At 38.3% G+C, this 13,832-nt stretch overlaps 2 protein-coding genes across 4 annotated transcripts in view; both read right to left on the reverse strand.

Moving 5' to 3' along the window:
* Positions 1 to 4,041: 4,041 nt before the first annotated feature.
* LOC135706626 (proteoglycan 4-like) lies at positions 4,042 to 5,301 on the reverse strand. The gene has a single exon (XM_065228272.1). The coding sequence runs from the start codon at positions 5,299 to 5,301 to the stop codon at positions 4,042 to 4,044; it is 1,260 nt and encodes a 419-aa protein (XP_065084344.1).
* A 6,764-nt stretch (positions 5,302 to 12,065) lies between these two features.
* DIP-zeta (Dpr-interacting protein zeta) overlaps positions 12,066 to 13,832 on the reverse strand; it is a 307,293-nt gene continuing 305,526 nt past the window's right edge. For all 3 annotated transcript variants that reach the window (XM_065228207.1, XM_065228209.1, XM_065228208.1), the window contains exon 11: positions 12,066 to 12,157. In XM_065228207.1, the coding sequence (XP_065084279.1) occupies positions 12,072 to 12,157 (86 nt within the window). In that variant the 3' untranslated portion in view covers positions 12,066 to 12,071. The remainder of the gene's footprint in view (positions 12,158 to 13,832) is intronic.

Below are 13,832 nucleotides of genomic sequence, written 5' to 3' on the forward strand. Positions count from 1 at the left end.
AAGAGGGACGCACATTTTTGCCTGTGGACTTGGAGACATACTTCAAGTCCCCGCGTACATCGTACGGGCTAGGCAAAAATGTGCGTCATCTTGAAAAACTGTCGCTTTAATGGCCCTTCGCTCATTTTCAACTTCTATTCAATTTTCATACTGCCGTACTCTAACGGAACTATCCACCTACCCTCTTCTAAAGATCATTCTCTAGCTAATAAATCATCACACTAAAGCTTCATGTTAGCATTTCCAACCAAAGATGCAGCCTCATTGATTTTAACCGCGAAAGTTTTACTATCCGCCCATAGTGTGGCACAGTTAAGTTAGCGATTTACATTGTGTTAAGCATTTATCTGCTGTGTCATATTAGCTTATTTTGTTTTAATTTCCTTGAAATAGTCTTCTTAATTAACAAAGGAACCATTTGATCCTCCAGTTTATACGTAGAGGAAGAATTTTTAACATTTGTGGTCGATTGGATTGTGCCTCCATCATGTTCTATTCTATTCAATGCACAGAGATTGATGCCTGTATATCATATGATCAAAGAAAGATAAACCTGTCTATTTGAGTTTTAGGTGAATAGTCGAAAAGTTTGTTTATCATATCCCATGGATTTTATGGTCTAAGAGAAAAAAATTCTACATTAAATAATCGATCGTATTAATAAACTCAAGCGATGAAAATAAAAACGAAAGAATTAAACGATGTTGATCCACCCCGTCTGTAACACACCGACGAATATTATCACCTGATTCATTCTGCTCAATAGACATCTCTGATTGCTTAAGTGTGCTACAATGGGTAGTTCTGGATATGGGTATGGTTAATCACAACCCAATGTTCCCTACTGCTCTTCCAAAGTGTATTGAGGTCTCCAACAACGGTTTTCTGGTAGAATTTTAAATTTTGTCCCATACGAAACGAATCTATTCATTTCTCGAGCAAAGTAAAATAACAACGTGATATCATTCTGAAAACAAGTTTTGTTATTCCAGATATCAATTTGTTTCCAGTTGTTATCACATAACTAATTTAGTTATAAACCTCGACTAATTTTGTTATCAGTTGTTATCATGGAAGAATACGAAATGTTGCAAGGTTAGCTCAAAACTTCCAATATTATCCGCATGGCAAGAAATAAAAACACTGCCAATCATATTTAATTTATCAGTGTGAGGCTGTTATGCCAAACCGATAAAATAATTTGAAATTTGTTGAAGAAAATAGCATGGTTTGTTTTTAAGATGTTTTTAATGATAACTAAATCAGTTATTTTTTTGATATCCAAGGAGTATTCTTTTGTTATAATATTTGTTATTTTGACTGTTTATTCAACCACAATGATAACATGGTATAAAATTCAAATATTACTCAAATTTCACCAAGTCTCGCAAATAGATTGGAAATACTATGCAGGCGAATTTTTTCGTAGACTGCACATCGATTAGACATCTGAAAAATAAAAGTTATTTTCATATTAATTTAGACCTATTGCTTCGTGTATACCTATATCCCTAATAAAAATAACCATAAAAGAGAGCTTAACGACGTGTTCGGGGTATCATCCAAACCATTTGTGGGATAGTTTACCCATCCATGATACAGTTCATTTATGGTATTCGTTTATTAGGGATGCGTTTATATGAGCTGTACACGTAAAACAAAAATCAATTACATTGAATGCACTTCCTATCATCCTCCGCAGCCGAATGGTATAAGTTGACCTCGCAGACGATGTAATGGTTTTTTGTCTTTTTATTTCGTGTTCTGTCTATAGAGTTCTCTACCACCGTTAGTATAAGTGAGAAGTTTCACTAATACATGCATTTTACTGGTGGAAAATAAAAAAACAAACCGCTGTCAAGTCGAACACTTTGACAGCTGATTTCGTGGTTGAAAATAATAAACAAATCGATTTTACACAGCTACGCTCGCTAGGTTGTATTAGTGAGATCTTGCGTCGAGAAGTCAATGCTTTCGACTATACCACCAAGGTTTTTATTTATAACATTGTACAACGACGCACACACTTGCCTTCGATACTCTCCAATTTTCGTTCAGCAGTAAAAGCATGTAGAATGAAATTATCGTGCTATGAGCGCTTCTGGTCTGATAATTGCAACGTTCGTGGTTCGAGTCTCAGTCGGCAACCTTCTTTTTTTTCGGCATGATTATTTCAATCACACTCCACATTTTTCTTTCTCCATTTTCTTGCATTGAACCGCAGCTCGGTATATAGCATCCTCCGTTCATGCGGTCTCCACAGACAACCTCCGATGATGAATCCCACATAATTGTAAGCGAATCTTACATCCCCCGATTGGGTGTAGGGTACGTGTGGGACCATTGGCCTATAGTTAATGATTACCAGCTTTTTGTACAAAGATCAAATAAATTTTCAGTCTTCGACAAAGTTGTTTTTTCATAGTATTCCAAATATAATCCTGAGATTTGGTGAAATTTGAGCAATATTAGAATTTTTGGTAAGTGAATGAATAAGATCGTTCCATTTCCCATACAATTTTTCATACTAAATTTAAAGTTTTCCCGTGAATCGAGTTACATCTAAATTCGTTCAAATTTTGCACGAATTAAAAAAGCAGTGGATAACAGGGGGTTATTAAGTTGATCCACCTTAGTGTACATAGGATTTTTTGTCTTGCATTTCTACTAAAAGCTACCCGTTTTAGCAATCAACAAGGTCTATTCTGTCTCCATCGTCATCGCTCATGTTAGAGGAACATCATAAATCAACCGTTCAGATTCATAAGGAACTATCAGCAACAAATTCGATAAAAATTCGAACAATCGTGTCTTACAACCCGTTTGAAGAGTGTATTTGCCCCTTAATGGATTCTACGATACAACCACTCCACTCACCATACAGCGTTGCACAAACCCAACCCAGCTGTGCAACCATTATTGTAGTATGTGGTTGTCCCATGATGGGGCCAATAAACACTGCATCCTGGTTGCAAGATTTGGTTGTTCGACTTGTAGTCGAATCTTCGTTCAACCATTTCGGCAACCTGATGAAGTTTGTGCGACTTTCCCACACACAGTGCAGTCCAGTCCGTTGGTCGATATGCCCGTCAACCTGACACAGGTTTCAAAATTGAATTCCATCCGGTCTCGCTGAACGGTGCTTATTCAATTACAATGTGTGGTGAGTGGTGGTGTCCGGTCGTCATCAGCAGCAGCAGCAGTGCTTATGGCGCGTGGCGTTTTACATTTTTACACTTCCACAGCTATTAATTGAGAGTTGTCTATACCAGCCAACGCATAAACTTGTATATTGGTGGCAATCGACCGGACAGGGAATCGAACCCGCCACATCCAGCTTGGTAAAACCGTTTTTATATTGACTACCCTAATAAAATGTTTATGGTTATTTTGCTTAACGACGTATTCGGGTTATCATCCAAACCATTTGTGGCATAGTTCTATCATTTGGGTTATCGTTCGTTTACAGTTTTTTTTTATTAGGGTAGGCCTCCCGAGCAAAGTAAAATATTAAATTGATAACAAGTTCTATTACCCGGTTATCACTTTTTGATAACTGAATATGTTATCATTATGTTTGAATTAACAGCCAACATAACAAAAATGATAACAGAAAATTACTCGTTGGATATCACAAAAATAACTCATTTTGTTATCATTAATAATATCTTGATAACAAACTATGTAAGCCATACCAATTTATTCCATAAATTTCAAATCATGTTATCATTTTGATATCAAAGCCTTACGCTGATAACTGAAATATGATTAGGGATGAATAGCAGTATTTTTTTATTGTTTCAATGCGAATAATATTTAAAGTTTTGAACTAATCTTGCATCGTTAATAAATATATAGTGAATTTTTCATGATAACAACTGATAACAAAATTGATCAAGGCTGATAACTAAATAAGTTGTGCGATAACAACTGAAAACAAAATGATATCTGGGATAACAAGACTTGTTATCTAGATGATATCGGGTTGTTATTCTACTTTGCTCGGGCTATGTCTCATGCCTCAGAATCATGATAACTTGATTAAATCATTGAATTCGGTCTTACGTTCTTCGGTCTAACGTCCTTCGCTCTAGCGTGCTTTGGTCTAACGTCCTTCGGTCTAACGTCCTTGGGTTTAACATTCTTCGGTCTAACGTCCTTCGGTGCAACGGTCTTTGGTTTAACGTTCTTCCGTTTAACGTCCTTGGGTCTAACGTCCTTGGGTCTAACGTCCTTGGGTCTAACGTCCTTGGGTCTAACGTCCTTGGGTCTAACGTCCTTGGGTCTAACGTCCTTGGGTCTAACGTCCTTGGGTCTAACGTCCTTGGGTCTAACGTCCTTGGGTCTAACGTCCTTGGGTCTAACGTCCTTGGGTCTAACGTCCTTGGGTCTAACGTCCTTGGGTCTAACGTCCTTGGGTCTAACGTCCTTGGGTCTAACGTCCTTGGGTCTAACGTCCTTGGGTCTAACGTCCTTGGGTCTAACGTCCTTGGGTCTAACGTCCTTGGGTATAACGTCCTTGGGTCTAACGTCCTTGGGTCTAACGTCCTTGGGTCTAACGTCCTTGGGTCTAACGTCCTTGGGTCTAACGTCCTTGGGTCTAACGTCCTTGGGTCTAACGTCCTTGGGTCTAACGTCCTTCGGTCTAACGTCCTTGGGTCTAACGTCATTGGGTCTAACGTCCTTGGGTCTAACGTCCTTGGGTCTAACGTCCTTGGGTCTAACGTCCTTGGGTCTAACGTCCTTGGGTCTAACGTCCTTCGGTCTAACGTACTTGAGTCTAACGTCCTTGGGTCTAACGTCCTTAGGTCTAACGTCCTTGGGTCTAACGTCTTTGGGTCTAACGTCCTTGGCTCTAACGTCCTTGGGTCTAACGTCCTTGGGTCTAACGTCCTTGGGTCTAACGTCCTTGAGTCTAACGTCCTTGGGTCTAACGTCCTTGGGTCTAACGTCCTTGGGTCTAACGTCCTTGGGTCTAACGTCCTTGGGTCTAACGTCCTTGGGTCTAACGTTCTTGGGTCTAACGTCCTTCGGTCTAACGTTCTTGGGTCTAACGTCCTTCGGTCTAACGTCCTTCGGTCTAACGTCCTTCGGTCTAACGTCCTTCGGTCTAACGTCCTTCGGTCTAACGTCCTTCGGTCTAACGTCCTTCGGTCTAACGTCCTTCGGTCTAACGTCCTTCGGTCTAACGTCCTTCGGTCTAACGTCCTTCGGTCTAACGTCCTTGGGTCTAACGTCCTTGGGTCTAACGTCCTTTGGCTTAAACTTCCTAGTGCTTTGGGGTCTTTTTTGACCCGGCATCACTTTAAAAAAGCTGTAACCTTGTCACAAAATATGATAGAGACCTGAAATTTCGTGACTTTTCCTAACTTTCGGAAACGAACATTTTGCTTTCAGTGACCTCTAAGCGAGGTGCTTAGAACAAAAGTGACACATTGGGCATTAGGGGGTCGAAAAAGACCCAAACTGTAATAGAATAAATAGACATCTTGCCAAGGTGGATCTAACCACCAATTTAAGATTTGTTATCCACATATTTACTTGTGACATCATGCCATGGACGAACACGTGAAGCTGATCAAATATGGATACCCCGAAACCGGTTCTGGCAGGACCCCAAAAAGAACACTTCCAAAACCTTATGTACTGGTACCCAATCATGAACGATCATTTACATTTATTTCGTGCATTCATTTACATTCATTTGCCTCTAACTTTTTTCATCAACAGAATTCCGTAAAATCATGTTTGATGCTTTTGTAGGTTTTAGTATTAACTACAACTATTGTAAGAAACTCAAATCTGTATCTCATATACATGACGATGTAGAGCGAGCAAAATTGTTATTGTTTTTTAGTGAATGTAATTTGCATGCACTCAAAAATAATGGTGGGTGCTGTTCGCTCTGGTTCATAATGCATACGATGTACAGATGTAAGATGTTGACAAAAGCAGAGACGTTGATAAAAACGCGCAAAGAAAATTTCTGTTAAAACAGCAGCACGGTTTTTGAGGGATCTTTTGGCAATGTCACTGGCAACCATGTTTCTTCGAGTGGCTTCAAATGACTTTCATACAGTGCCGCAATGTTGTTGAGAAAATTTGAACGTTTCGAAATATTTCGTTAAAATAATTAAACACTTTTTTCATCATTTAGAACGAACCAATTGTTCGTTTGGTTCTTCTGGCTTCAGTCTATGCGTGTCTCTATTCAAAGTCTTTGGGACAAAAGCTGTAGCTACAAAAGCTTCATTCATCATTTTATGGAATACTGTTGATGAAAAAAGTTAGAGGCAAATGAATGTAAATGAATACACGAAATGAATGTAAGTTATTGTTCATAATTAGGTTTTGCACCGTCGGGGTTAACATCAATCTGATGACAGTTCAGTGGTACTGTTTACGTGGACTTAGTCGATTTTTTCTTGGGTAGATTTTCTGGATAATTTTTCAGATTGCAGTGAGACGTAAACCACACTTTTGCAATGTCCACGAGCAACATCCTTTCACCACGCATTTCCTCGACAATTTTAAAGTTAAAATTCGGAAATTTTAAAATACAGATTTTTCCAAAAAAAGACTAAGTTCTTGTAAACAGTACCACTGAACTGTCAAAAAGGTTCAGCCGATTAACACTGAGTTCATTTGTGACGGCACGCTGCAGTACCTAATTGGGTACCAGTACATGAGGTTTTGGAAGTGTTCTTTTTAAGGCCCTTCCAGAACTGCTTTCGGGGTATCCAGATGTGGCCAGATTCACTTGTTGGTAAATGGCATGATGCCTATTTACTTCTAGATGAAACATCATACATTTTAAGCCGTTGGACGGCATGCTTGGCATGCACAGCTGTACACACCAACTGCTCATTTGTTAATAACTTTTCACTCTGTTGTTGAAATTTGTTTTTCTTTAAAGTAATTGATAGATTACGATCATAGCTTACCATATATATACAAAGAGTAGGTAAATCTTAACATTTGAATCAACGCCAATGAATGTTTACACTTAAAGTCCGAGATGTGTAGCGAGCATTTCTCACTTAATTTTTACAACGCAAAAACAAATACAGTTTATTACTAGAATTAAAATCAATTTTTTTTTTCGTATCTATAACAAGCTTAAGCCCTATTCTATCTATTGGTTCAAAGAGAACTATGTTTCGTCAACTGTGTGCAAATTTATTAGCAAATGAGCAGTTCGTTACCAAAACTGTGTATGCCAAGCATGTTGGACGGTACCAGTATATAAGGTTTTGGAAGTGTCATTTTTGGTTCACGTCTATTTTCTTGTGGATGAAAAATCATAAATTTTGAGTCGTCGGACGGTACGACTACATGAGGTTTTAAATTTTCCTTTTTGGGCCCTTTCGGAACCGTTTCCAGATGATGGAAATGGTCAAATTGATCAAAACCAGGTTAGGGTGCCATTCTAGGTACTTTTGCCTTTCATTTGAGGCCAATAGATCAAAGATCGGTTCAAAAACTGATTTTTGGGAGCAAACCCAAGTAACATTGCAAGTTTTATAGTGGTTTTAAAGCATTCTACAAGTCTAAATCATGGTCTACAGAATCCTCAAAAATCCAAAATTGTTACTTGGGAATTGCAGTTTGGGTCTTTTTGACCCGGTATTGCACAAGGTTTAACTTTTTCCTAATGCATTAGGAATGTTAACGTTCATCAACCTTACGTCCTTTGATTTAACGTGCTTGGCTTAAAGTCCTTTAGCCCAACGACCTTTGGACAACTGGTTTTTGACCTATTTTCCTTTGACCTATTTTCCTATGACCTATTTTCCTTTAGCTTACCGTCCTTTGGCCTATCGTACTTTGGCCTATCGTACTTTGGCCTATCGTACTTTGGCCTATAGTCCTTTGGCCTATCGTCCTTTAGTCTATCGTTCTTTTGCCTATCGTCCTTTGGGCTATATACCTTTGGCCTATCGTCCTGTGGCCTATCATACTTTGGCCTATCATCCTTTGGCCTATCATCCTTTGGCCTATCGTCCTGAGGCCTGCCATCCTTTGGCCTTTCGTTCTTTGACCAACCGTTCTTTGGCCTATCGTCCTTTGGCGTATTGTTCTTTGGCCAAATGTACTTTGACCTATCGTCGTTTGATCTATCGTCCTTAGGTCTATCGATCCTTTTGGCCTATACTCCTTTGGATTTTCGTCGTTTATCATAATGTCGTAAGTTTAATGTCCATTGGCCTAAAGTTCTTCGATCTAATGTCCTTTGACCTTATACATACTTAGTCTCTCAGTTTCAATCTGATACGATGTTGGTGACTAAACAAACGTAGTTGACCAGGTTTTTCATGTAATGAATCATACTAGTCTAGAAATCAGGGTCATTTATAGCGATAGACAATATAACACACAAATCTCCCGAAGTGCGCTCTGAGTGGTGCCGTCTTAACACTAGTATTTCTCGACTATTTTCCTACCGATTGCACTCTTTGAAAGTGATTAGCTTCAACCAACAGAAAAAGACAGCCGAGGAAAAGCGGCGGGTTGATGGCACCACCCACTGTGCTCTTTTTGAAAGGGTGCCGAATTAGCACCGGTTGCTGATGATAGTCCAACTTACATGAGAAGTTTGTGTGCTGTGACAATATTTTTCAACTATTTTATCGGTTGAAATTAGTGTTTCCTACCCGGAACATCCTGAGAAATTTGATCCAATTTCCCGAAAAAAAAACCTTTAAAAGTATTTTTGGGGGAAAAATATAAACACTTTGCCAGAAAAGTAATAAAAAACATCTAAGGAGAAAGTATCCAGAAGAAGTCTAAAGATCTTCTAACGGAAATCGGAAGAATGCTCTAGGTAAAGTGAAAGGAATTTTCTAAGTGAAGCCAGAAGAAATTTCTGGGGGAGTCTAGAAAAAATTTCCGAGGAAATCTGAAGCCATTTTCGACAAAGGAACTTCCAATGATATTGTTTAGAAACCTGCTGAAGAAGTTGGGATGAACCTCCCAGTGCAAACCAAAAGAAGCTACCGCAGAAGCTTGAAGGACTTCTGTAAGATGCTTCTGAAGAAATCAGATGACTATTCCTAGGGAAATCGGAAGATACTTCTGGGAGAATTCGGTAATATCGTGTGGGCAAAGAAAAATACCCCAGATGAAGTCGAAAGAAAAATCATTGGTAGCTTGGTAGAATTTCCCGATGGAAGTAAACATATTAAACCTAGGAGGTTAAACAATTTTCTATATTATAAAACGCTGTACATAAGTTAAGACATAAACCTTTTGATAAGTAAATGCCATGACTTTGTCTTATTATCTTTTTGGACATTGAACAAACATATTTCCCGTTTCCCAAGAATTCCCGGGAAGAGCCATCAGCAGTTTTCCGTTTCCCGGGAAGCAAACATGGGCGAGAAATGGAAATACTAATTGGTATAGAGCACCCAGCAGTAAACACATTTTGTTTACTGTAATCAATATTCCGAAAAAAAATGCTCATAAATAGTAATTAACACCAGCAGTACTGACGCTGCTAAGATTGACTAGAATACGAAAAATCCCGTATTAATTTTATGTTTTTGGTTTTCCAATATGGTTAGTGAGTTACTGTAGTAGCTGAGATATTTAGGCTATGTCAGATTTTGAAATAGGAAAAATTATAGCGTTAATAATACGCCTGGTAGATTACCTTTTCGTGGTGCGTTACTGGCATTAAGATCTACATCCGAAGCCTTGTCTGAACTACTTCAAATTAGGGGAACAGGATTGTTTTTGTAGTCAAAGGAACACATCTTAACCCTTTTTACTTTATATGCCTTGTTGATAGTGACAAGACTCGGCATGGTCCACCGAGGATGATCTTGAAACAAGGAAAACAGGATTTAAGTAGTTATTTTTCATCTACGTGATTCCTAATATTTTATTCGCTGTTCTCTAGTTTGAAGTGGTTAAGACTAGGATTCTGATGCATGGTCATCATCGGTGTTATTGCTTAATTTTTTTTTGCGAAGTAATCCGCTTTTGACTGATAAAGGGGCGCACCTTTGGAGGGTGTTCCAACACTCCGAAGGGTATAAATAGCGGGACCTTTCAATTAGAGTCGGATCCTTGCGATAAAGGAAAGAATGACAACTGTGGATTTATGTCCCAAATAGAGGAAAAAATAATGATCGAAAGCGTCAAAGGTATTGCAAAAAAAAAAAAAAGAGTTTTTGACGTAAACAAATAAATAAATTGAAAATTGCTTAAATATGCTACCTAGTGATTTAGGTAATTTGGAATCTGCAATAATTATTTTTAAATTAATACCAAAGATGTGTTGGGTGCAGTGCTACAAAATTTCGACAATACACGGTGATACCCAAAATTCTGCTTTGGTCACTCGTTTGAGCTAACAGTCATCGTCAAGGCAAACCATGTCAATTGTCAGTACCATTTTTGTCAGTGACGAACATGTGCTGTTTTGATTATAAGCTAAATTTGAAATGAAATTAAATGGCTTAAGCAAAACAATTACATGGAGCCATTAAAGTGAATAAGGATCTACGTCCTGAACCGCTTGGATAACAATAATGTGTCTCAGAATGCAAGAAATTACACTTTCTGTTACCAGGTGAATCTTTGTCATTGACGAAAAAATGAATGAGATTTTGACAAAGATTTTTTTGAGGATCAAGTCTATCATTGACTATGTGAAAAACAATTTTGTCAATATCGTGCAAAAGTCTGTCAATGACAATGACAAATCTCAGCGCTGGTTGGGTGTGCATAACTTTTACTGTATTTTAAAAAATATGATAGGAAAATATGTTATAACATTTTAAAATTTGCTATGGAAATCTGTGATATCATTTTGATAGGTCACATGTTCGCGAAAATCGGTGCTTGTTATAGAACGGGCAATAATCTACATGAAAATTAAGTTGGATATTCCATAAACTTCTGATGTTCTCGAGTTTTGTGCCAATAAGGATTAAAAGTTTATACAATTTTAATCATTCCAGTAATTTGACCTTTTCTTTCACATTTCTATGTCCTATGCCAAGCGCTTGCACCAACCAACCGTACAAGTTATAATCTCGCTTCTCCGTTGCTGGTCCTGATCTATCTTCAGCATAATTTCCCTTGTACTCATCAATCATTGTTTGTCCTCTTGCAATCCAATAAGCCATTATGCTCCGGAATGGAAATTCGGTAGGTAGATGATGAGTAGAAAATAACTAGCAAACTAGCGAAAAAAACGAACAGACCCAGCTCAGCAGAATCTCGTAATCGTTTGCCGTGAAATTGAACTGAACAAGAGCTTTAAAATCGCTTTTCTCTCATTTTCCACTTTTAGCATACCTACCTTGCATCCCACCCGGCGGCGTTATGCTGTGAGTGCCACGTGTAGGGTTTCCAATCGAATCAACGAAAATTAAAGTCCCAGCTTTCGGCCATCGATACAGGAGATTTCGCCGGCTTCTGATTCCACAGAATAATAAATCCAATGCTATACCGGAAGGATGAACAAGGTATTCTTCCGACGAGGATATGGTTTCGGAATGGGAAATGAAATTATATGCTCTCTTTTTGATGCTGAAATTATACACTTGTGTGGTTTAAAGTGGACGAGCACCAATATACAACCTTCTACGTAATCGAGTCATCAATTAGTATAATAATTGTGTGTGTTTCCTGCATGAATTGCCTTCGATAATGATTGTTTTAGTCTGCAATGCACCGTCGTAATTGATTAGTTCGTTCGTTCGTTATACATATGCTTTCAGTTTGAAGCGTTTTAGCTTTGGTGGAGTTAATTTGCTAGAGTTTTTCATTTACTTGCTAGTACTAACGCTTACTTTGGTATAGTTATCTTATAATCTTAATACTGTAGTATATATGTTGTTGAACCCTGCTTTCTGTTATACATGTTTGGTTATAGTTTCATAGGATCATCTATCTCATTTCAATAGGTATTTATGTATATCATACGAGCTAACACTGTTGTTCTACTAAATTCTCTCTTTTTGGCTAGCTATAAATCATTGCGATCTCTTTCATAGCATCCCTGGTTTTAGGAACATCATGCAGATGCTGAAGTGACTGTTCTCCTGTAGTGAAGATTAGTGTATGCTGAGCTTAACTAGAAAAGTTAGTACAGTTGAGCTAACGAAACTGGACAGAATACTGAAAATGACTCTTGATGAATCTGTAAAGAGATGCGGGATAAGAAAGATATTTGAATTAAAAAGGTACGATACCTAGCAGAATGAGATCTAAATTGTACGAATCGGTTCAAACAAGATGGATAACATGATATTTACGAATAATGCAGGTGCAATAACCCATTACACTAGAAATACTCAGAGGGAGAGATGGGCCGAGAAAATGAAATACAATTCGGCAGCAGGAATTTGTACCTAAATTATCTTGCAACCTTTGCTAAAAGCCCGCATTTCGCATAATTTTTTACCTTTGATTCGATCTACGTGATAATAATTAAATGCATCGCAAAATTTTGCACATTTCTTGATGCCATTAATTAATCAACTAAGATCAATGAATATTGTTTTTGATTCCAAAAAACTAGTTGCATTTGAGAAGAACACGAAACATAAAGGTGATTGAATTTCTGTTCGATTGCAATACTCTCAAATTTAATCTACTACGAATAAGAAATCCTCGGAAAAATTCTAATGGGAATGTTCTATTGGCTCAGATTTTGACAGTTCATTCGGCTCAAAACATTCTCTCAGCCCATCTCTACCTCTGTGTATTTCTAGTTTACACCACAGCGTATACAGTTAGGAATCCTTATTGCCGGATTCCTTATTGCCGGATTCCTAATTGCCGGTATGCCGGGCTATCCGCGAATAAGGGTATCAGCTTATGGGATTTTCACTAATAGGGTGGATTATCTCATTTGTTTCAATATATAGAGCTATACTACCAACAAGCATGTGTCATTGGATTCAGGTTTAATTGGGAACTACGCCGCTAGAGGCGCTTCACTATTATGTTACTTATGACGGGCGCTATAATATATGGATCATAGGTTCAACATAGAATATTTCGTGATCCTGGCCATATAGAAAATTACTGTCTTCAGCAAAGTTGTTCAAGTGACCAAGTCTTTTCGGATGGTGGCCATATTAGTTCAGAACTCTCTCACTACGCAGCACTAGTGTGCATATGAGCTTGCTATATAAGCTGTATTACGAGAACCTGGTCATATAAAAGGTTACTATCTTCAGCATTGTGGAGCCTCATAGCCTAGTCAGTAAAGGCACGGTATTACCAAGCCGGAGGCAACGGGTTCGATTCCCGGTCCGGTCGAGGGAATCTTTCGGGTTGGAAATTTTCTCGACTTCCCTGGGCAATAGAGTATCATTGTGCTTGCCACACAATATACAAATTCATGCATTGGTATTGGCATCGAAAGCTCTCAATTAATAACTGTGGAAGTGCATTTAAGAACACTAAGTTGAGAGCACGCAATAAGCTAATATGCACTAAGCAATAAGCTTCGGCTATCTGATCTCTACACGCCGTTTTCTATCAAAAATCAATACCCATATTTCGGAATTTGCAGGTTTTTTTTTGGACCGATGCCCGCCAGATTTGATTCCAAAAGGGCGACTTGAATCGATGCCCAGCCTCTACACGTCATCCCCTCTCCGAAAATACCCATATTGTAGGGTATTTGACAGTTTTCCTTGAACCGACATGACATGAATGACATCTGGCATCGATTTCCGGCTGCTACACGTTGCACAGTGGGACGAAATCAAAAAAAGAAGGACATAGCCATTTGCGACGAAACTATTGAGTGTATCATTTTGATGTCTTCTAGAATGTTTCTTCAATTTTTAAATACTTTAGTG

This window comes from Ochlerotatus camptorhynchus, unplaced genomic scaffold (assembly GCF_037179485.1).
Source record: "Ochlerotatus camptorhynchus isolate MF236.1 unplaced genomic scaffold, CSIRO-AGI_Acam_v1.1 ptg000284l, whole genome shotgun sequence".
Taxonomy (NCBI): Eukaryota; Metazoa; Arthropoda; class Insecta; order Diptera; family Culicidae; genus Ochlerotatus; species Ochlerotatus camptorhynchus.

Coding starts and splice junctions, on each gene's coding strand:
- LOC135706626 (XM_065228272.1), bottom strand. CDS start 5,301: ATGCCGGGTCAAAAAAGACCCCAAAGCACTAGGAAGTTTAAGCCAAAG.